We start from the raw sequence: 22,653 nt of genomic DNA on the forward strand, positions 1-22,653 counted from the left end.
CTGCTGTGAGGTCAGTTGCTGGTGTTGGATAAGAAGATCTGGCTCCTGCTGTGAGCTCAGGTGGCAGGTGCTGGTGCTGATGTTGGGTGAGAAGACCTGAATCCTGCTGTGCGATAAAGTACTAATGCTGGACAAGAAGACCTGGCTTTAAATGTGAGGTTAGGTACTTCTGTTGGTCAAGAAGACCTGGCCCCAGTTGCAAGATAAGGCGGTGATGTTGGACAAGAAGACCTGGCTCCTGCTGTGGGGTTAAGTACTAATGCTGGGCAAGAAGACCTGGCTTCTGCTGTGAGGTAAAGTACTAATGCTGGGCAAGAAGACCTGGCTTTTGCTGTGAATTGAGCTACTGATGTTGGTCAAGAAAACCTGGCACCAGGTGCTGATGTTGGGTGAGAAGACCTGGCTCATGCTGTGAGGTCAGGTGCTGATGTTGAACAAGAATATCTGGCTCCCGCTATAATGGAATGTAGGAATTGAGGAGAATTCTAACGCGTGGCAGCACAGACAGCAATAAATATCCCACAAAGGTTCTAACCCCTAACAATGCTATCTGGATTTGGGATTTCACTTTGTTATCTTGTGGTCCAATGCGCACTTCATTCGTTGGGTAATCAATAGATAAAAACAGAATATTAGCACATAGGAAGTATCATTTATATGAAACCCCTGCTGAACTTTATTTATTTTATAGTATGGAGAATGTAACAGGAAGAAGCTGGGACACACAAAAGTGGACAAGAACAACCCAAACTCCAGGTGGATGGGAAGAGAATTGGGGATTATGGTCGGCTGATCCTGTTGTTTTACTATCCAAGACCTATATAAGGCCAGATGCTGACACAGCTTAGTAGGCACCACCTTAACTAAAATATACATTTTTTGGGGACCAACCCTTTAGATAGAGGCTAATGGGGAGAGATGTTATCCAGAACTGGCACGCAAAAATACTTTGATTACTGTAGACCAGTGGTCTCCAAACTGTGGCCCGGAGGGCAGAGGTGACCTTTGTCTTGCCTTTATTTGGCCCTTGGGGCACTATTCCACCAGCTGACACCAATGATGGAGAACTACTACTCCCACCAACACCATCAATGGGGCACTATTCTTCCCATTTATACCAAGAATGGAGCGCTGTTCCTTCCATTCAAACCAATGATGGGCCATTGTTATGCCCACTGATGCTGGGGCATTTTCTGCTCCCACTGGTCACTGCCCCCCTAAACTGGCCGTTTGCTTAGAAAGTTGTGAGACCTCTGCTGTAGACTGGTGACTTTTCCCATCCAGTTGCCGTTGGGTTACTGCATGGAATTTCACTTTGTACAGCTTGGATAAATCAGGTTGTTTAATTCTGCTAATTCCTTCTTGTGTTTCAGAGCCACCACAGTTTGTGAAAGAGCCCGACAGGCACTTGACAGCGGAGATGGAGAAAGTCGTGGACATTCCATGCCTAGCTAAAGGTGAGCACCAGATACACCAATAGCAAACTGTTGTCCTTAAATGAATTACTTTTTGCTTCCGGCTGGGCTTACGACATGCGTTGCTGCACTTTGACATGCGTTGATGCGCATTGCATTAAGGTTTCTTGTTTCATTTGAGGGCACAGCATAAGTCAACGCCCCCCAAAATGCAGCATGCAAAACTTTTACAGTGTGGTGCATTGGTGTGATCAATGTATCTTCTCTTGTCTTTGCATTTTGCTACCGTTTGTTTTGTGTGAGTTGTCAACAAATTGCTACCAGGACAGAAGAGAACGATTGTCTACAATGTCTGTGTATGATGTAGTACTTACTTCCCTTCACTGGAGACACCTGATCACTGGAGTGGTGTCCACATATGTAGTGGTTGTATAATGTTTGGAGTGGGATACTTACTTGGATTTTTCGATGTGTGCTTTACATGCAGAGTTACAATAATAGTAGTTTTTTAGCCATGAGCCTGCATGGATAGGACTAATGTTAAATGAGAAGACCTGGCTCACACATCCGGCCTCACATCGGGCACCAAAAAAAAAGACTTGGCTCACAATTGGCATTACAACTCATCCCAAAGGTGTTCAGTAGGGTTGAGGTCAGGGCTTGATGAACACCTAATTTCCTTCACACCAAACTAGTCATATCATGTCTTTTATGGAGCTGGCTTTGTACACAGGGGCACCGTCATGCTGGAACAGAAAAGGGTCTTCACCAAACTGTTACCACAAGATTGGAAGAGCACAATTGTCTACAATATCTTTGTATGATGGAGTAGTAACAATACCCTTCACTTGGAGACACTTAGACTCAGTCATTTGGAGGAATGTCCAAATTCTTTGGGCCATACAGTGTATCTGTTTGAAGTGGGGTGACCCTTTTACCATTATTGGTAGAGTTTTTTTTAATTATGAACCAGCAATGACAGGACTGATGTTGAATGAGAAGATGTGGTTCACAATCAGTGTTTTAATTCAACCCAAAGGTGTTCAGTACGGTTGAATTCAGGGCTCTGTGCAGGACACTCAAGTTCCTCCATGACCTCAAACCTACTGCACACCTTAGGGATGAGATCCCCAAGGTGTTCCGTAGAGTTAAGGGCAGGTACTGATGTTGGATGAGAAGACCTCATCCAAAGGTCTTTCAAAAGTAGGGTTGAGGTCAGGGCTCTGTGCAGGACACTTGAGTTCCTCCACCCCAAGTTGGACAAACCATGTCCTTATGGCAAACCATGAACAAACCATGTCTTTATGGGGTTGTCTTTATGGCATGGTCTGCCATGTCTTTATGGCAAACCATGTCTTTATGGCTTTGTACACAGAGGCACAGTCATGGTGGAACAGAAAAGGTTCTTCAACAAACTCTTAACACAAGGATGGAAAAGCACCATGGTCTACAATGTCTTTGTATGATGGAGTATTACCAGGATCCTTCACTGGAGACACCTGAGCTCCATCATTTGGCCATATAGGTAGTTGTGCTGGTCAGGTGTCCACCAACTTTTTACCATATAGTATATAAGAATCCGCTTAGTTACTCAACCCACCGGATTCCGCCTATAGCTTAAATGTCAACTTTAGGCGGACTTACCCTTTAAGATACTATTCATGAGGCCCCCGTGCTTTTTGCATTTTTTATTCTCTGCTGAAACTCTTCTGCTGGTAATATATGTTCATTGTCAGTAATAATCAGGAGTAGCACAATTAGGCTGGTGGTGTACGTATAATTACTACTAGAAAAGGGCACCGCAGCCCCTCAAGCATTAGGAAAAATAAATGACTGTAGTACGGAAGGGATTGGAGAGATGATTTAATATGCCGTGTTATGTTAAGTACCCAGGAGACGCTACTTGTTAGATACTGTGTGGATTTTTAGTGTCCTCTGGCTTTTCTTTCCTTCTTAATTCTTCCTGACTCGTATACGTCTCCTTCATGAGAATTCTAAGTACTGTGTGCTTGCCCAGGATGTCACGGTCAGGAGTGCCTGAAATAAGAACTGTCTGTATTGGTTGTGGCAGCAGATTATTGGGATATCCTTGATTGGCTGCTGTCGGAAGGCAGAGTAGCTCATTTGGGAGATCTTTGCTGTGTTGCCCGCAATTTTATCTTGAAGAGAACATGTCTCCAGGCAATTCACTTCAACAACAATCTTCCCATAAGATAATATTGGAATTCATTGTATTTGTTTGCTTGTTTATTGACCTCCCTTGTGTAGACATCCCAAAGGGCCGAAACTGTTGCTGGGTGCCGCCATCTTGGATGTGGCATCAGCTGACTGAGAGCTGTCGTTCCCCTCTGGCTGCTAAATACAAAGTCACGTAGGGAGGTGAGGGGAGATATTACCAGAAGAGGGACTTTTGATGGTGACAACAGTGGACCATGTCTGCATAGTGCGTGTAAAAATCTAAGCACTGTTGTTTTGACTCCCAACAGAGAGTGAAGTTCTGCCCCACCTTACCCAAGACTGAATAGTCCTTGTAGGGTGGAGCTGACCTTTTGAACCATTTTCAATGAGTTTTCTTTTGCTATGACTGTTTTTAGGTGTACCTCAGCCCTCGATCTCCTGGTACAAGGACGCCGCTCTCATTGATGTCCGCCGGGACACCAGGTTTCGCATAGTAAGCGGGGGAAGTCTTCGGATCAGCGGGCTGATGCCTGAGGACGCCGGAATGTTCCAGTGCTTCGCTCGCAACAGTGCGGGGGAGGTCCAGAGCTCCACTTACCTGGCCGTCACCAGTAAGTACTCATGTAAAAGCTTGGGATTGTAGGGAGGCCGGGGGGGGCGTATAACTGTGTAGTCAACATAACTCGCCTTGTGCAACTACCATGCCTAATCTTTTTATGGTCACATGGTCAGCCATTAGACTAACTTGAGGGAGAAATGGCACAATTGGCCTGGTGTGGGGTGGTATTACTCCAGTCTTTTAGAGACCAACTAGGCCTCTGCCTGGGGGGGGCAGAACCTCAAGAGAGAATGATATGAGCCTCCTCTTTTTCATTTGACGATTCTTTGCTATGTGAGTCTAAAAAAAATAAATGGAATATATCTTCCCTTTTTACCCCAATCCCCCCCCCAAAAAAAAACCTTGCAGTTAAAAATTTTCAACCAAATCTTTTGAGACCTAGACATCATCCCTCTGTCAGTATTGATGGTCTTTGCTCTGAGTTTGGTGGTTAGGGGCCAGTAGGCTCCTGTAAACTTTAACAGCCCCTCCCTTGAGTGTTATATGAAAGAACACATCTCCCGGATCCCTTTAGACGTGCATGCTTCTCCCCGCTGACCACTGGGTGTCTGCGAATTTACAGAAGGATAGGATCCCTGTAGCCACACATCCGAGTAGTCCCTAGAATCAGCGTGAAAGTGGCAACCTCAGCCTGGACTCCAGCCAGGCACTGCCTCCAACACGTTTCGCTCCCCATGACTAAGCTCTGAGGGGCAGAGTGAAATGCATGGGGGGGGCGTGGCCTGGCTGGGAGTCCCAGATGAGGTTGCCACTTTCACACTGATTCTAGGGACTACTCGGATGTGAGGCTACAGGGATCCTATTCTCTTGTACAAGTCGTAGCAGGAGCTGAGACAACCTCCCTCCCGCGCCAGCACCCTCAGGGGCGAATGCTCAAGGATCTATACCAGGGATATGCAATTAGCGGACCTCCAGCTGTTGCAGAACTACAAGTCCCATGAGGCATAGCAAGACTCTTGACAGCCACAAGCATGACACCCAGAGGCAGAGGCCATGATGGGACTTGTAGTTTTGCAACAGCTGGAGGTCCGCTAATTGCATATCTCTGATCTATAAGCACCCCGCTTTAACAGGGCCTGAGCGGCACACTAAGATTGCAATGTGCCTCAGACTTTAGCTGTGCAATCTGCTGATTCGTTTCTTGATCACACTCCATTGATTAGCAGATAGCGCAGCTAAAAATCTGCAGCACCTAGTGGTCAGCAGAGAGGACCATGCATGTCTAAAGGGATCAAGGGAATGTGTTCTTTCATATGCCGCTCAGGTCAGGGTGCTGTGAAGTTTAATGGAGTCTGCTTGCCCCTACATGATGGTATGTAAAGAAACCAGGAATGTTTAATGTGGAGGGATGAAATGAGTCAGGCAAAAATATAAACTGATTAAACTTCTGCTTTAAGATCTTTTTTGAAAACTGAGCATATTTATGTGTCTTTATTGCAGGCATTGCTCCTAACATCACCAAGGGACCCTTAGACAGCACGGTGATAGACGGCACAGCTCTGGTACTGCAGTGTGAAACCTCAGGGGCCCCGCGACCCGCTATCACTTGGCAGAAAGGTAAGAGGTTCAGATGGGTAGCCTGTGAAACTGTGATGGCACATATTGCCTGCTTAACGCCCTTCCTCAGGCCCAGCTGGCAGATGGCACACCCCCCCCCCCCCCGACTCCATCTAAATCTGACATTTGACTTTTGGGTGGACTGACCCTTAAAGTGGTGTTCCGGACGAAATTATACTTTTTAAATAAAAAATACCCCTATAATACACAAGCTTAATGTATTCTAGTAAAGTTAGTCTGTAAACTAAGGTCTGTTTTGTGAGTTTATAGCAGTAGTTTGTTATTTTATAAACTTACAGCAGGCCGTGGCCATCTTAAGTGTGGGCATCTGAAGCCAGACTGTATTTCTTCCTGGATCTCATCCTTGCAGATCTCGCACATGCTCAGTGTAGCACAAGCAGTGTAATAGGTTTCAGGTCAGGTTTCCATAGCAACGGCAGTTTCAGAGGAAGTTGCCGCCCCTTCCCAGAAGGCATTGCAAACAGGAAATGATGTGATGGGCCGCGGCCAGGGAGGAGGAAGTGAAAAATGAATGCAGCAGATATACAGTAGGTGCTGAGAAAAAAAATATAAAAAAATATCCAATTTGTTTACAGTGCACAGTTTAGTGAGGGATGCTGTAGAGTTGCAAAAGTGGGTGGAACTCCACTTTAACCCCTTCAATACCGGGCACTTTCACCCCCTTCTTGCCCAGGCCAATTTTCAGCTTTCAGCGCTGTCGCACTTTGAATGACAATTACTCAGTCATGCAACACTGTACACATATAACATTTTTATCATTTATTTTTACACAAATAGAGCTTTCTTTTGGTGGTATTTAACCACCTACCAACCAGCCGCCGTCATTATACCGCAGCAGGTCGGCTCATTCCCTCAAATCACGTAAGCTGTACGTCTGCCCTTTTTAAGAGCTTTAGGAGGCGCGCGGCGGGAGGGGGGGAGCCGATGCACGTGGCCAGCGACCACGATGTCCGCCGGCCACCAACGATCGCTCCACAGAGAGCCAGGACGGGGGATCTGTCAATGTAAACATCCAAGGCACTCAGTGCCAGAGGCAGCGAAACAACCCCAAAACATCATTGAACCTCCAACATATTTCACTGTAGGTCCTGTGTTCTTCTCTTTGTAGGCCTCATTCCGTTTTCGGTAAACCGTAGAATGATGTGCTTTACCAAAAAAGCTCTGTCTTGGTCTCATCTGTCCACAAGACGTTTTCCCAGAAGGATTTTGGCTTACTCAAGTACATTTTGGCAAACTGTAGTCTTGCTTTTTTATGTCTCTGTGTCAGCAGTGGGGTCCTCCTGGGTCCTCCTGCCATAGCGTTTCATTTCATTTAACCCTTTCATGACTAAGCCTATTTTTGAAATTTGGTGTTTACAAGTTAAAATCTGTATTTTTTGCTAGAAAATTACTTAGAACCCCCAAACATTATATATATATATATTTTAGCAGAGAATCTAGAGAATAAAATGGAGATTGTTGCAATATTTTATATCACACGGTATTTGTGCAGCGGTGTTTTAAACGCAAATTTTTGGGAAAAGGGACACTTTTATGAATTTTAAAAAATCCAAACAGTAAAGTTACCCCAATTTTTTCATATAATGTAAAAGATGATGTTACGCCGAGTAAATAGATACCAAACATGTCACGCTTTATAATTGCACGCACTCGTGGAATGGCGACAAACTACGGCGGTACCTAAGAATTTCCATAGGCGACGCTTTAAATTTTTTTTTTACGGTTAGCAGGTTAGAGTTACAGAGGAGGTCTGGTGCTAGAATTATTGCTCTCGCTCTGACGATCGCGGCGATACCTCACATGTGTGGTTTGAACATCGATTACATATGCGGGCGCGACTTCCGTATAAGTTTTCTTTGCTGCAAGAGCTCGCGGGGACGGGGGCGCTTTAAATTTTTTTTTCTTATTTATTTTATTTAATTATATATTTATAAAGTGTGTTTAAAAAAAAAAAAATTTTGATGACTTTTATTGCTGTCACAAGGAATGTAAACATCCGTTGTGACAGTAATAGGTGGTGACAGGTACTCTTTATCTCTTTACTCTAAAAGACCCCCGATCCCCCTTTTGCACTTCAAAGTATTCAGATCGCCGAAAACAACAATTCTGAATACAGTGTATTTTTTTAAAACCGGCGCCACTGGCAGCCGAATAAACGGGAAGTGATGTCATGACGTCGCTTCCGCGTTTACAATTAGGAGGCTGGAACGAAGCCGCCCACGGCTTAGTTCCAGCCCGCCCCCAGCCACCGGAGGCAGCCGATTGGTCACCAGGCCTCCCGATCAACCGGTGGGGCCTGGTAAGAGAGGCGGGAGGCGGTGGGAGGGGGGGGAACGTCCCCTCCCGCTGCTCCGGTATAACAGCCGAGCGGATTTTAGCCGCATCGGTTGTTATACTCGCATAGCCGATCGCCGGCTCTAAACAACGGTACCGGGATGATGCCTGCAGCTGCGGGCATCATCCCGGGATAACCCCGGAAAGCCGAGTACGCACATTTGCGTACGCTCGGCGGGAAGGGGTTAAATGTCGACGGATAGTTCGCGCTGACACTGATGCTTCCTGAGCCTGCAGGACATCTTAAATTTCTTTGGAACTTGTTTGGTCCTGCTTATCCACCATCCGGACTATCCTGCGTTGCAACCTTTCATCAATTTTTCTCTTCCGTCCACGCCCAGAGAGAGATTAGCTACAGTGCCATGGGTTGCAAACTTCTTGATAATGTTGCGCACTGTGGACAAAGGCAAATCTAGATCTCTGGAGATGGACTTGCAACCTTGGGACTGTTTCTGGGGTGTCAACAATTTCGGCCACGGCTGTATATCTTTTAAAAAATCGATCAATTCTAATGTACTGACGGCCAATCAGTGTTAATTTAGTCGACAAAAACATTTTAGTCGACTAAAGGAATACTATTTTAGTCGACTAAAATACGACTAAAACAATTGAGATGACTAAAATACGACTAAAACTAAAAGCCATTTTAGTCAAAAGACTAGGACTAAAACTAAATTGCAATTACTGAAATGTACTGGAGGTTTTAGTCGACTAAAATGTACTGGAGATTTAGTCGACTGAATACGACTAAAACTAAAACAATTGCAGAAGACTAAAATGGGATTAAAACTTAAATGCCATTCTAGTCCTAAGACTAAAATTAACACCGATGGCCAATCTCATTTCTCGAGGCTCGAAAACACCAGGACAGTACAAATATCCCCCAAATGACCTTTTTGAAAAGTAGATAGTCCTGAGGTATTATTTAGTAAGAGGCATTGTGAGGTTTTTTTTTAAGCTGTTTGGGGTTTTTTTGGAAAATTAAGAAGAAAAAGTTATTCAAATTTTTTTAAAAATAAATTTACATACTGTCACCAGTGCAGCACAGTCTCATCATCTAACTAGTGTGGCGGGGGTGATCGGGGACACTGACTGGTAACAAAATGTTAAAAAAAATAAAATAAATCAATTTTTTTTTTATTACTTTATATATTTTTTTATTTTATTTTATTTTTTTATTTTTTATTTTTTTTTTACAATTTGTTTGCATACTGTGACCAGAGCAATATGGTGTTACCATAGTAACACTGTCTCACTCTGAGGAGTTGATCAGGATTTTCTTCTTTTTTTTTTTTTTTTTTTTTTACATACTATGCTTGCTTATAGCAGTGGATTTCACTGCTATAAGCAAATATTTTTTTTACTGAATGACAGTGTGTAGACACTTTCTATTGTTGTGATTAGCGGTGATTGGCCACAGCTAATCACATGGTACAAATGGGCTGCTGTGATTGGCCCTGTCTGCATCATGTGATCGCTGTGACCAATTACAGCTAGCAACACAATTGTATACAATTAATGGCAAGAAGGGGAGCCATCCATTGTTTACAACTGTCATGTAATCTGCTGTGATTGGTCACAGTGATCACATGGTACTGGCAGTGGGCCGACATAGCGATCAGTTATCTGCTGTGTCCAGTGACAGTTCACGCCGGAGCGCGGCCTGTTCTCGGGAGGACGTCCGTGGCCACCTGTCCATTAGGGGGCGCATGGGCCCCGCCCCCTCTACCCATGCATCCGGCCCCCTAATCTACATGCAAGGAGCCGGGCGCATGGATTCAAAGGGGGGGGGGGTTTTGGGGTTTTTTTGAAGCATGTGATTAGAGCTAGAGGCTCTAAAAGGCTTAAAAAAAGGGTGGTCTCGGGGCGCAGAGCACTGGCCAGCCTCCATGACCTGCCAACAACGCAGCTAGCAAGGTGCTGAATGCTTTGACAGACGGGAACTTTTCTCCATTTTCATGCACTTGCCTGGATCCTATTAGCTGACAAGGACCCCTTTCCCTGCATTCCTCCTGAGGAGCTCTTCTTGGAGATGAAGAAAACTGCTCTCTGTCAATGCATCCGTCTCCTTGCTAGCTGCATTGTGGGGTGGCTATGAAGAGAGAAGGGGCACCTAGGAAGATGGGACAAAGTACTACATGTTCTTCATCTCCCGAGGAGCAGACCGCATTGATAAAAACTGAGCTTTAAGATCTTATTTGAGACTAAAGCAGTGGCGGCTGGTGCTCAAAATTTTTAGGGGGGGGCGCAAAAATTTTTTGAAAAAAAATCATCAATTGCAGCCACTGTGCCCATCAAACGCAGCCACTGTGCCAAACGCTGCCAGTGTGCCCATCAAATGCTGCCAGTGTGCCCATCAAATGCTGCCAGTGTGCCCATCAAACGCTGCCAGTGTGCCCATCAAACGCTGCCAGTGTGCCCATCAAATGCTGCCAGTGTGCCCATCAAAAGCTGCCAGTGTGCCCATCAAAAGCTGCCAGTGTGCCCATCAAACGCTGCCAGTGTGCCCATCAAACGCTGCCAGTGTGCCCATCAAATGCAGCCACTGTGCCCATCAATTGCAGCCACTGTGCCCATCAATTGCAGCCACTGTGCCCATCAATTGCAGCCACTGTGCCCATCAATTGCAGCCAGTGTGCCCATCAAATGCCAGTGTGCCCATCAAACGCTGCCACTGTGCCCAAACGCTGCCAGTGTGCCCATCAAACGCTGCCAGTGTGCCCATCAAACGCTGCCAGTGTGCCCATCAAACGCTGCCAGTGTGCCCATAAAATGCTACCACTGTGCCCATCAAATGCTGCCAAATGCGTCTGTCCAGCACTTACCTTGTCTTGGTGGGGCAGCGGGTGACAGCGACGAGCGGGGTCCTTCCTGTGTCTCCTGCCATCCTTATTATTATTATTATTATTATTATTATACAGGATTTATATAGCGCCAACAGTTTACGCAGCACTTTACAATATAAAAGGGAGACAATACAGTTATAATACAATAAAATACAAGAGGATTATCTCCCATCCTCTCCTCCTGATAGACGTCCAATAGCGGGGCCTGTCCTTTCAGCCAATTGGGTGACAGGTAACAGACCCGAGCACCTGATTGGCAGAGAGGCGGTTTAGTGTTAGGAAAGGGAATATTCATTCGCTTTTCTAACACCACTGAGTGACCTGCGAGCGCCAAGCATGGCGCTCGCAGGTCACTTTTTTTTTACGCCTACTAGAGCCTATGGCTCTAATCAGGTGCATCAAAAACACCCCCCACCGCTGTAATTCAGGCGCCCGCCGCCCGAAAAGAGGCCGGGCGCCAGAATAGGGGGTGGCAGCGGCGGCCATAGATAGATTCATGCAATGCATGAATCTATCCATTGATCATAAAGGGGGTTGCAGAAGAGAGGGAGCGGCGCCCGTGCGCCCTTATGGATGCACCGCCACTGGGACTAAAGCACTGACTCTTTTATGTTTCCGGTGATTGTAGGCTATTTATTCATGCAGGTGCAAAAAAAAAGTGATACTATTTTATTTGCACTGACAGTTACATTTTCGGGGGTATCCACTTCTTCTCGGCCCAAGCAGTACTGATCGGACCAAGAAGAAGGCATTGTACCCCGAAAGCTTGTCCTGAAAAATGTAAGCATTAGCGCTAATAAAATCTTGTCACGGAGAGATCTCAATTGTTATATTGTATCCTGACAGGTCCCCTTTAAAGAAAAACCGACAGCATCCCTTCAAACCATCCCTGCCTCCCTTATCGGGATGCGCTTACACGCGGCGCATCCATCTCCGCTAGCCGTACAGAGCCATGCAGATCTTCTCAGGCGTAGTCAGCGTGTGTGTTTTTCACGCTGCAAGCCTCTCATCTTCCTCCTGCGTGAGAATGATAAGGCGAGGGCCGCCGTTGTGAGACTGTATATAAATCATACGCCGAGCGCCTCATCTCCGCACAGCCCAGCCACCCAAACAGCAGCTGCGCCCCATCGTCGCCAAAAACTGGCACCAACCACTTTATATAGAGAGAGCTGGCTGACAAATGCGGGATTATGGAGGAGCGCGGGGCTTGTTGTATGAACAGTATAAAGGACTGTGTGTGCATGTATGTGTATATGTGTGTGCATTTTATATATACTCTATGTGTGTGTGTATATGTATGTTTATGTATGATAATGTACTGTATATATGTGTATGCGTGTGTGTGTGTATCTATATCTGTGTGTACAGTGGGGGAAAATAATGATTTGATCCCCTGCAGATTTTGTAAGTTTGCCCCCTTACAAAGAAATAAAGGTTCTTTATTTTTTATCATAGGTTTATTTTAAATGATAGTGACAGAATATCAACCAAAAACCCAGAAAAAAACACGATACAAATGTTATAAATTAAGATGCAGTTCATTGAGTAAAATAAGTATTTGATCCCCTACCAACCAACCATTAATTCTGGCTTCCACAGACTGGCTACAGTATGTGCTCATGTGGTACACAGATTAGACCTGTCCGGGGGCGTAGCTACAGGGGTTGCAAGGGTCTCACTTGCGATACAGCCCCACGCTCCAAGGGGGCCTATGAGGCCCCCCTGTACAGCTGAATAGGAGGGGCGGCATATAGCGTAATCGATCCCCGCCTCCTGCAGCCGCTGAATGCCCGCTTCTCCTCCATTCCCTCCCGCAGGCATTCAACGGCTGCAGGAGTCAGGAATCGCTTCCTCTATATGTTATCGCCCCGTTGCCCCTCCGATCCAGCTTCCCTCTGCTGCTCCCAGGCCCCTCTCTTCAACACACCTTGACATCACGGCACACCAAGCAACCTGCTGCTCCTAAGAGTTAGACATCCCTGAGGGGGGCCCCAGTGGGGTTACTTGCTGCAGGGCTCTGAGCTGAGAGCGTATCTCTCGTACAGCTCAGAGCCTGCAATGACATTTCCCACTCCCTCCTACCTCACACAGACAGGACAGGAGAGAGCCGATCTTCTCCTTCTCCTCCCGCCCCTCTCCTCCTGTGTGCACTGTGGGAACTGTGAATCCAAGCAGCTGAGTTTGATCATTCAGCTGCTTAGCTTAACGCTTTTCGCAGTGCACACAGGAGGAGAGGGGCGGGAGGAGGAGGAGCAGATCGGCTCTCTCCTGTCCTGTCGGTACAGGCTCTGAGCCATATGAGAGAGATGCTGTCAGCTCAGAGTCCTGCTGATGGGTACTGATAGGGGGCATTGATGGGCACTGATAAGTGGCACTGATGGGCACTGATAGGTGGCATTGATGAGCACTGATATGTGGCACTGATAGACCTCACTGATGGCCATTAATTGATGGCATTGATGAGCACTGATAGGCGGCATTGATGAGCACTGATAGGAGGCACTGATGGACACTGATAAGTGGCATTGATGAGCCCTGATAAACACTGATAGGTGGCACTGATGAGCACTGATTAACTGCACTAATGGGCACTGATAGGCAGCACTGATGGGCGCTGATAGGCAGGATGGATGGGGCTGCACCGATAATCAGTGCCCTGATTATCAGTGTAAACAATGTACTGACAGTCTTGCTGACTAATGGCTCTCCTTTCCTCACACAGACAGTGTGGTTAGAAAGGACTGCCGATAACTGGCAAGTCTGATTAATGTGATCAGCTGATCACATGGTAAAGGGCCGCTGTGGTTAGCTCTTTAACGCGATCGGTGATCAGCCGTGTCACAGAGCGTGCTGGATGTGCACCCAAGGTGGCACGCGGGAGGCAGGGATCTGGGAAGATGTCCATGGACACCTTCCCAGAACTGGAAGCCCAGGGCTTAGTGGGAAGGGGGGGGGGGTTAGGGGGCCCCTTCATGGTTTTCTTGCACCGGGGCCCTGTCTGGTTATGCCTCTGGTCCTGTCAATGTAAGAAGGTGCTCCTAACGACCACTCGTTATGTGTATAAAAGACACCTGTCCACAGAATCTCTTTCTTCTATTCAAATCTATCATGGGCAAGACCAAAGAGCTGTCAAAGGACGTCAGGGACAAGATTGTAGACCTGCACAAGGCTGGAATGGGCTACAAGACCATCAGCAAGAAGCTTGGTGAGAAGGAGACAACTGTTGGAGCAATTATTCGCAAATGGAAGAAATACAAAATAACCATCAATCGCCCTCGGTCTGGAGCTCTATGTAAGATTTTGCCTCATGGGTTAAGGATGATCATGAGAAAAGTGAGGGATCAACCCAGAACTACATGGGAGGAGCTTGTGAATGATCTCAAGGCAGTTGGGACCACAGTCACCAAACAAACCATCGGTAACACAATACGCTGCCATGGAGTGAAATCCTGCAGCGCCGCCGAGGCCCCCCTCCTCAAGAAGGTACATGTACAGGTCCTTCTGAAGTTTGCCAATGAACATCTAAATGATTAAGAAAAGAATTGTGCTGTGGTCAGATGAGACCAAAATTTGACATTAACTTGACTCGCCGTGTTTGGAGGAAAAAAATTTCAGACTATGACCCTAAGAACATCATGCCTACAGTCAAGCACGGAGATGGAAACATTATGCTTTGGCGCGGTTTCTCTGCTAGAGGTACAGACCTGGTTTGCCACATTCAGGGGCCAATGGATGAGGCCATGTATTGTAAAATCTTGGATGAGAACCTTCTTCCCTCAGCCAGAACACTGAAGATGGGTCGTGGATGGGTCTTCCAGCATGACAATGACCCAAAACATACCGCCAAGGCAACAAAGGAGTGGTTCAAGAAGAAGCACATTAAGATCATGGAGTGGTCTAGCCAGTCTCCAGACTTTAATCCTTTAGAAAATTTATGGAGGGAGCTTAAACTTTGAGTTGCTAAGGGACAGCCAAGAAACCTTAAGGATTTAGAGAAGATCTGTAAAGAAGAGTGGACCAAAATCCCTCCTGAGATGTGTGCAAACCTGGCCACCAACTACAAGAAACGTCTGACCTCTCTGCTTGCCAACAAGGGTTTATCCACCAAGTACTAAGTCACATAGCTCCCAACTGTCCCTGATTTCGAGGGACTGTCCCTGATTTGGAGCAATGTTCATCTGTCCCTCATTCCCCCTCATTTGTCCCTCATTTTGGTCTGATATATAGAGTCGAGTATAAAATGCACTACTTCTCTTTCAAAAAGTGTTTTCCAGCCCTAAATCTTTCATCTGATTTGTAAATTGCTGCATTTGTACATTCCTAAAAGCCAATATAAAGGAATAGTAGTGGTAAAAAAAAGCACTTGTGGGTTTAACCAATCTTGTTTTTTTGTACAATTCTTCCTTAAGGGGGCGTGGCAGGGTGTGTGTCCTATGCCTGCATACTTTTGCTGATAGGTGTCCCTCATTCCCATCCCAAAATGTTGGGAGGTATGAAGTCATGTTTTGCTTAGGGATCAAATACTTATTTTACTCATGTGTGTAGCACCCTGGTGTTTAGGCAGGGTTGCTCCTAAATTTTTCTTTCCAGGTATAGCTACATTGGCTAATTGTTGAGGATCAATTGATTTCACTCTAAGTCTGTAATTGCTGCACTACTCTTATTTGCCGCTAAGTGGCCAGGTACCTGGTGGCATTAGATATGAGGAGGGCAATGCAAGGTCAGATTATGGGTATATGGGGTATTCCAGCCAATGGGCAGGGGTTTTCTTAAATCCCTTGGCCTGCTGGGAGAGCCTATATATTTGGGTGGAGTCAGGTGATCGATGTTCTGTGCCACCTGGACGGCTGTCTGGGTTGACGTGTGTTGTATTGCCCGGGCTGCTAAGCCGGAGTTTGGGAATATCCCGGGCACATCTGGCTGCTAGGCTGTCTGAGGGCCTATCCAGAAGCAAGAGAGAGCAGCGCAGGGTTGGGATTACGGCTTGCAGTCCAACCAGAAGTACTGGTTCTGACGGCCGGAGAACTTGTTGTGGTCGGAGGTAGAGGGGAAGCTGTCGGCACTAAGGGACCATCCACCTTATTACCAGGGACCACAGTGAGTAACTGAAGCAAGTACCGGAGCAGTATTTTCACCAACCGGGGACGGAGAAGAATCGGGAAACTTCAGTGGGTATCAAGCCAGGGACCCAACCAGCGGAGGTGATGCTTGCAGAGCAGCCTTGTGTGTCAAGCCAGGGACCGAGCAGGCCAGTGGGGTGAAGATTGAGAGGTATTTAGAGTGCCAAACCTTTGTGGTAGGAGCTCCTCAGTACCAACCCCAAGGGTCACCTATATGGCCCCTTTTTCCAGTTCCATATTTCCATTATGCCATGGCTGCTACACACAGCACAGGATGAAATTATTCTTTTAGTCGGTTTGGTAAATGAGGTCTGCGGCTTTGTGAATAACCAAAACCGATCGATGTTGGCAACAGCTCGGCTGTGTTCGGTATCACGGGTTCATCTGTTATTGCAACAAGAAGGGAAGCTGGGGAGACGAGAATATGTTTGCAACACTTCACACATCAGTTTAATCCTTGGTGTTCGTTCTTGCCATTGGCATGGGCACCTAACTCCCAACAACCTAACCTCCTACAGCATTCATAATGCCTTTCCTAAACAAACAGGGCAGGGACTAATCTTAAAGGCAGCAAGATGACCTAAGAACCCTTCCAAAATATAGCCACATCATATAAATTAAAGAGGGGGGGTGGTCAGTACTTACCTTTCTCCTCCCTCACCCCTTGCAGAACATCATTCTCTGTCTGGCTGTAGGTGCCCTTTAAGAGTCGGGATTCTGAGGTTATTCTTAGAATTATCTCTGTGATAATCCAAGGTCCTGGGGGAATCCGGGAGGGGAAGGGTTATTCCACTTTATCATACCTATATGTTTTATGACCTGCAAGCGATTATTTAATGGAAGCCATGGCAACTGGAACATCTTTATGTCTTCCATTTTAATAGAAAAAAATTAACCCTTCATAGGTGGCATTAGAGGGACAGCAGGGTGGAGAGGTTCTGATCGGAGAGGAGTGAACTTCCTCAAATCTGGATCCGATGACAGTTCTCTACGATTCCCATTCATGGGGTGAATGTCTGCTGAGGGTCCCAAAATTTCCTACTGTGGGCTTTAATAGGGGCGTTTTTTTCTTCTCTTGAAAAATCTGTCAAAATGTTCCTTATTGAGTTCCCATATGTTATGCTTTCATTTGAACAGTTGAAATTTCTAGAGATTTGATTGTGTAAAAAATATCATAATTATGTATACAATATTTAAAAAAAAAAAATCATTTTCATTTTTATATTTCTTTTTCAAATATTTTATGTATCTATATAGATAGATAGATAGATAGATAGATAGATAGATAGATAGATAGATAAAATATTTGAAAAAGAAATAAAAAATGGTGCCCATGCCAATAAAATATGTTTTATATTAAATATAAAATAAAACATATTTTGAATAGAAATAGTAATAAAAAAATAAAATGCAATATTAACTAAAATGTTATATACATAATTACATACACATATATATATATATATATATATATATATATATATATATATATATATATGTGAAAAAAAATTGAATGTAATAAATATATATTAGAGAAAAAATTTAAATGCAATATTTGTATATACATATCTATGATAGTTTTTACACAGACTGATATTTTATTACTTTTTTAATCATATATATATATATATATATATATATATATATATATATATATATATATATATATAATAAACTGCTGTTACCTTTATACATTCTTTTTACCAACAAGGAGGACATTTGGGGCGTGTGTGTGTATATATCTATATATATATATATATATATATATATATATATATATATATATATATATATATATATATATAGATATAGATATATACTGTATGTATCCTCCTTTATTCATCCATCAACAAATTTTTACATTCGTTATCTGAAATCTGTATAAGCCAACCTGACATTTCCTCACTAGTTTTGACATTCCACTTTTACATTTTTCATGTGTCATAGAGCAGATGCAGAAGAAATATTATACTGGTACTGTTACATCAACACCCAATATCATAATATGCTTCTCAAACATATTCCTCAAATTATATAGGAAACATAATATAATTGTGTGTATATATGTATGTATATATATATATTTATATATATATATATATATATATATATATACAGAGAGAGAGACCATATTCCCAAATACATAAGAGGTAGAGGTAGGGAATTAATACTAAAGAAATGTGAAGTAAAGTGGATAAATGATCTGATAACTCTGCAGCCAAGAGGATTAAATATTGATTTACATTTATTTTTGTGATTTTTTTTATTTTTTATTTATTGGGCATAAGTTGGTTATATCAAATATATGTTTGATATAACCAAATCATTCCCAATAAAAAAAAATTAAAAATCACAAAAATAAATGTAAATCAATATGGTTTCACAGTTAAGTTATATATCCTAACTGTGAAACCGTATGGCCATTATCAACAAAAATGTCTCACCGATGGCATTTCGATTAGTGTCTTCCTAATCGTGTATTTTTACATGCCTCGCCATGCAGTCCTTGAAGAGGTATTAAACCCAAAAGCAAACATTTATTATATTGAAGCTTACTATTTCTTGGGTGTGATGGCTGCATTAGTTTTTCTTTTTTAGCCTTTCTTTCTTTTATTTTCATCTGATGATCCAGCCAGTAAGTCTGCTGTTTTTCAAAAGGACAAGCTCTCTTCCAGATGTATCCGTTTACCGTTTACCACTGATAGGGGTGCTTACAAGGATCAGTTTTTATTTATTGATGTAAAATCTTTATCCCAAAAAAGAAAAAAAACTGTTACTGTAACTGATTATAAAGTGTGAGCCGGAGTTTGGCTTCAATTTGTTAGTGTATCTAAATCTTCTAGTTCATCTAACCCCCCCCACACTCAGACTGGATAAAGGAGCACAGGGGGCACCTTTGGACAGCAGCATTGACAAAGTGGGGGCACTCTATTACAGGAGGTGTGTTACTGGCCAGATCACCAGGTGAAATAAGAGGGGAAAAAAGCCTAAAAAAGAAAACAAATGCAGCCGCGGCATCTAATAATTGGTAAGCTGCAATATATGAAAATTTTGGTTTTGGATTTAATACCGCTTTACAGTTCTGTGTGGTCTCTCCCGCAAACCAGAGACCACACAGACACCTAATAATATTAGGGCAGGTGATTTTTTTTTTTTAAACAACTAAATAAAAAAGAGAAATTCCAGAATACACCGGATGCCCCCCCCCCCAGCTGGTTCTGGAGGAACACTATGGGAGATACATTGTTTCCATGTGCTGAGTTTTCATGCTTTCTTGCCCTGCAGGTGACAGGATCTTGGCCAGCGGGTCAGTTCAGCTGCCGCGGTTTACCTTGTTGGAATCGGGAAGCCTTCTCCTCAGCCCGGCTCACATTTCTGATATCGGAACCTACACCTGCACCGCCACCAATTCCCGCGGTGCTGACGAAGCCTCCGCCGATGTCATCGTGTGGGGTAAGGGAGATAAGTGATAGAATAATGCTATAGGTGCCTGTGTGAGAAAGTCATCAGCTTACTATAAATAATCCTATTGGCGTGTTTTTGTTTCCAAAATCTTGTATCTATTTATAGTTTGTAATTCCATATTAATTCTATTCTGTAGCAATATTTTATCTACATGGCATGCTTTTTGGTAAGCAGTGGCCACAATTTGCCATAATTCTCATCTCATGCAAGTCTATGGAAACTGGTTTTCTAGATACCTCCCTATCATACCTTTGAGTGTGTTGGACATTCCATTCCTAAACCATGGCTATTAGTTCACTGCCAATCCTCCCCCCCCCCCCCCCCCCCCCCATCCTTTTGGAGCTATAACAGCCTCCACTCTTCTGGAAAGGCTTTCCTCAATATTTTGAAGGGTGTCTGTGGGAATTTGTGACCATGGTGTTGGATTAGAAGACCTGTTGTACATGTTGGGCCTCACGTTGGGTGCCAAAAAAAAAACCCAATAGACCTGGCTGGCAATTTGTGTTCCAATTTATCCCAAAGTATCAGTAGGGATGAGGTCAGGGCTTTGTACAGGACGCTCGCGTTCCTCCAGTGGCGGCCCGTCCTTTAGGGGCACCCCCCTAATCCATGCGACCGGCCCCTACTCTACAGGCAATGCGCCGGACGCCCTGCATGCCCAAGCACGTGATTAGAGCCAGAGGCCCTAATTGGCTTCAAAAAAGGGTGGGCTCGGGGCGCATAGCATTGTCCCTTTCCAAGACCAGGTTGTATGTAATATGGAGTTGGTCCCCTTCATGGCTATAAAATCCTCTACTCTTCTGGGAAGACTTCCCACAAGATTTTGGAGTGTGATGGGAAGTTGTGCCAATTTGTTAGGTCAGGTTGCGCACCAAAAAAAAAAGACCTGGCTGCATTTCAATTCATCCCAAAGGTGTTCAGTAGGGTTGAGGTCAGGGCTCTGTGTAGGACACTGGAGTTCCTCCACACCAAACTGGTCTCACCATGTCTTTACGGAGCTGGCTTTCTACACGGGGGGGGGCAGTCATGCTGGAACAGAAAAGGGTCTACAATCATATGGACAATCAAAGGAATCGTATGGACAATCGAAGGAAGTACCTGAACGGCGGCACTCCAAATACACACCTTTTATTCGTGGCAAAACAATATTAAAAAAATCCCAAAAGCCTTTTCTTCTGTACCAACTACAACCATGATGTGACAGTTTTGGATTTTTTTAACATTGTTTTGCCACGAATAAAAGGTGTGTATTCGGAGTGCAGCCGTTCAGCTACTTCCTTTGATTGTCCATACGATTGCAGAGCCTGCACCTGAAGCTGTGAGTGGGGTGAGCGTTCATTTGAGACACCAACACGCCTGGAGCGGCACCACTACTTCTTACTATAGACTGAACTATATTATAACATGGATGGCGTCAGTAGGGCAGTGGACAGGGTCAGTAGGGCAGAGGACGGTGTCAGTAGAGCAGAGGACGGTGTCAGTAGGGCACAATGTTGGTGTCAGTACGGCAGTGGACGGTGTCAGTAGGGCAGAGGAAGGTGTCAGGGCCATGGATGGTGTCAGTAGGGCAGTGGATGTGTCAGTAGGGCAGTGGACGGTGTCAGTAGAGCAGTGGATGTGTCAGTAGGGAAGACATTGATGTCAGTAGGACAGTGGATTATTTAATATATTTTCATTTTTATATTCTACAATTTTATTTTTAATTAATTTATTAGATTCCCAGGGGGGGTGGGGGGGTGGCTTTGATGAAATAGGGGTCTAAAAAGACCCCTGTTGTCTCGCTTTTATTACTCATTGCAGTTACATTTCTTTCATATTCACTTTGTGTACTGATAGAATAATGCAATTCACACATTGTTACCCACTTTATACTTCATATCCATAACTCTCCAAAATCCTCAAGGGACCCCGATCATAAATGTCGTAATGTGAAAAAAAAAAATCTATATATATTATAACATAGACGGTGTCAGTAGGGCAGTGGACAATTTCAGTAGGGCACAGGTTGGTGTCAGTGGGGCAGTGGAAGGTGTCAGTAGGGTAGTGGATGTGTCAGTAGGGCATTTTATTTTTAATTAATTTTTATGAGTCCTGTTGTCTTGCTTTTGAGACAGAGAAAGGGACTGAGGACAGAGATTCCTCAGGCCCTTTCTCTGCAGCCTCAGCTGCACTAGACAGTGAATAAATAAGAAATGCTCTGTGCTGAGAGGTTTCCTGTTCATTGACAAACTGAAGCATAGAAAACGCAGTTTACAAGGGCCACGGGGGTCGTGGGCCCAGGCCCGGGCAGTAGGAGTAATTTTTACGGCATGGGGTTATTTGGGTCCCAGGCACAGCCGTCACGCCCTGTACACACACCTTTGGATTTGGAGGCGTGGCCCCATACTTTTGCACTCATAGTGAAGGTATGATGGTAAGACAGCCATTCTCAACCAGGGTTCAATGAAGCCGTAGGATTCCTCCAGAGATTGCTAGGGGTTCAAGGTTTTTTGAGCTCTGGCTAATTGACCTCCCCCAGTTCATGCTGATTTGGGTGAATTTTGAGAAGACTGTAGAGTCACTTATTCTCTAAAAACAAATTGTATATGTTGTAGCATTAGCAGGAACCCTCCACTGGAAACACCTGAACGCCATGATTTATAGGGGTGACCCCATACTTTTGCCCCTATAGTGTAGGTGTCATGGTAAGGCAGCCATTCTCAACCAGGGTTCACTGAAACCCTAGGGTTCCTCCTGAGGTTGGTAGGGGCTCGATGAGCTGTGCCTGATGGACCTCCCCCTTTCAAGTTCCCAGTTCATGTTGATCTGGGTGAATTATGGTGACCCCATACTTTTCCCCCTATAGTGTAAGTGTCATGGTCAGACAGCCATTCTCAACCAGGGTTCCATGAAAACCCTAAGGTTCCTTCAGAGTTTGCTAGAGGTTCTTTGAGGGGTGGCTGAGTGATCTCCCCCTTTTATGGTGCCTGCGTAGTCCCAGGGCCAACATCACATGGCATGGTCATGACTCCGGTGATCTTTTTAGCTATCTGTAGGGGGGATTGGAAGAGGTCTGTTGATGGACCCTGGGATGTCGGCGGTACCCTGGTCTCCGTTAA

At 44.7% G+C, this 22,653-nt stretch overlaps 1 protein-coding gene across 4 annotated transcripts in view; it reads left to right on the forward strand.

Annotated features, from left to right (window-relative positions):
• The window catches only part of SDK2 (sidekick cell adhesion molecule 2), an 818,277-nt gene that overhangs the window by 617,244 nt on the left and 178,380 nt on the right, over nucleotides 1-22,653 (forward strand). For all 4 annotated transcript variants that reach the window (XM_073606891.1, XM_073606893.1, XM_073606892.1 and 1 more), the window contains exons 8-11: nucleotides 1,374-1,457; nucleotides 4,010-4,204; nucleotides 5,653-5,769; nucleotides 19,376-19,543. In XM_073606891.1, coding sequence (XP_073462992.1) covers nucleotides 1,374-1,457; nucleotides 4,010-4,204; nucleotides 5,653-5,769; nucleotides 19,376-19,543 — 564 coding nt within the window. The remainder of the gene's footprint in view (nucleotides 1-1,373; nucleotides 1,458-4,009; nucleotides 4,205-5,652; nucleotides 5,770-19,375; nucleotides 19,544-22,653) is intronic.

This window comes from Aquarana catesbeiana, linkage group LG12 (genome assembly GCF_042186555.1).
Source record: "Aquarana catesbeiana isolate 2022-GZ linkage group LG12, ASM4218655v1, whole genome shotgun sequence".
NCBI classification, from domain to species: domain Eukaryota; kingdom Metazoa; phylum Chordata; class Amphibia; order Anura; family Ranidae; genus Aquarana; species Aquarana catesbeiana.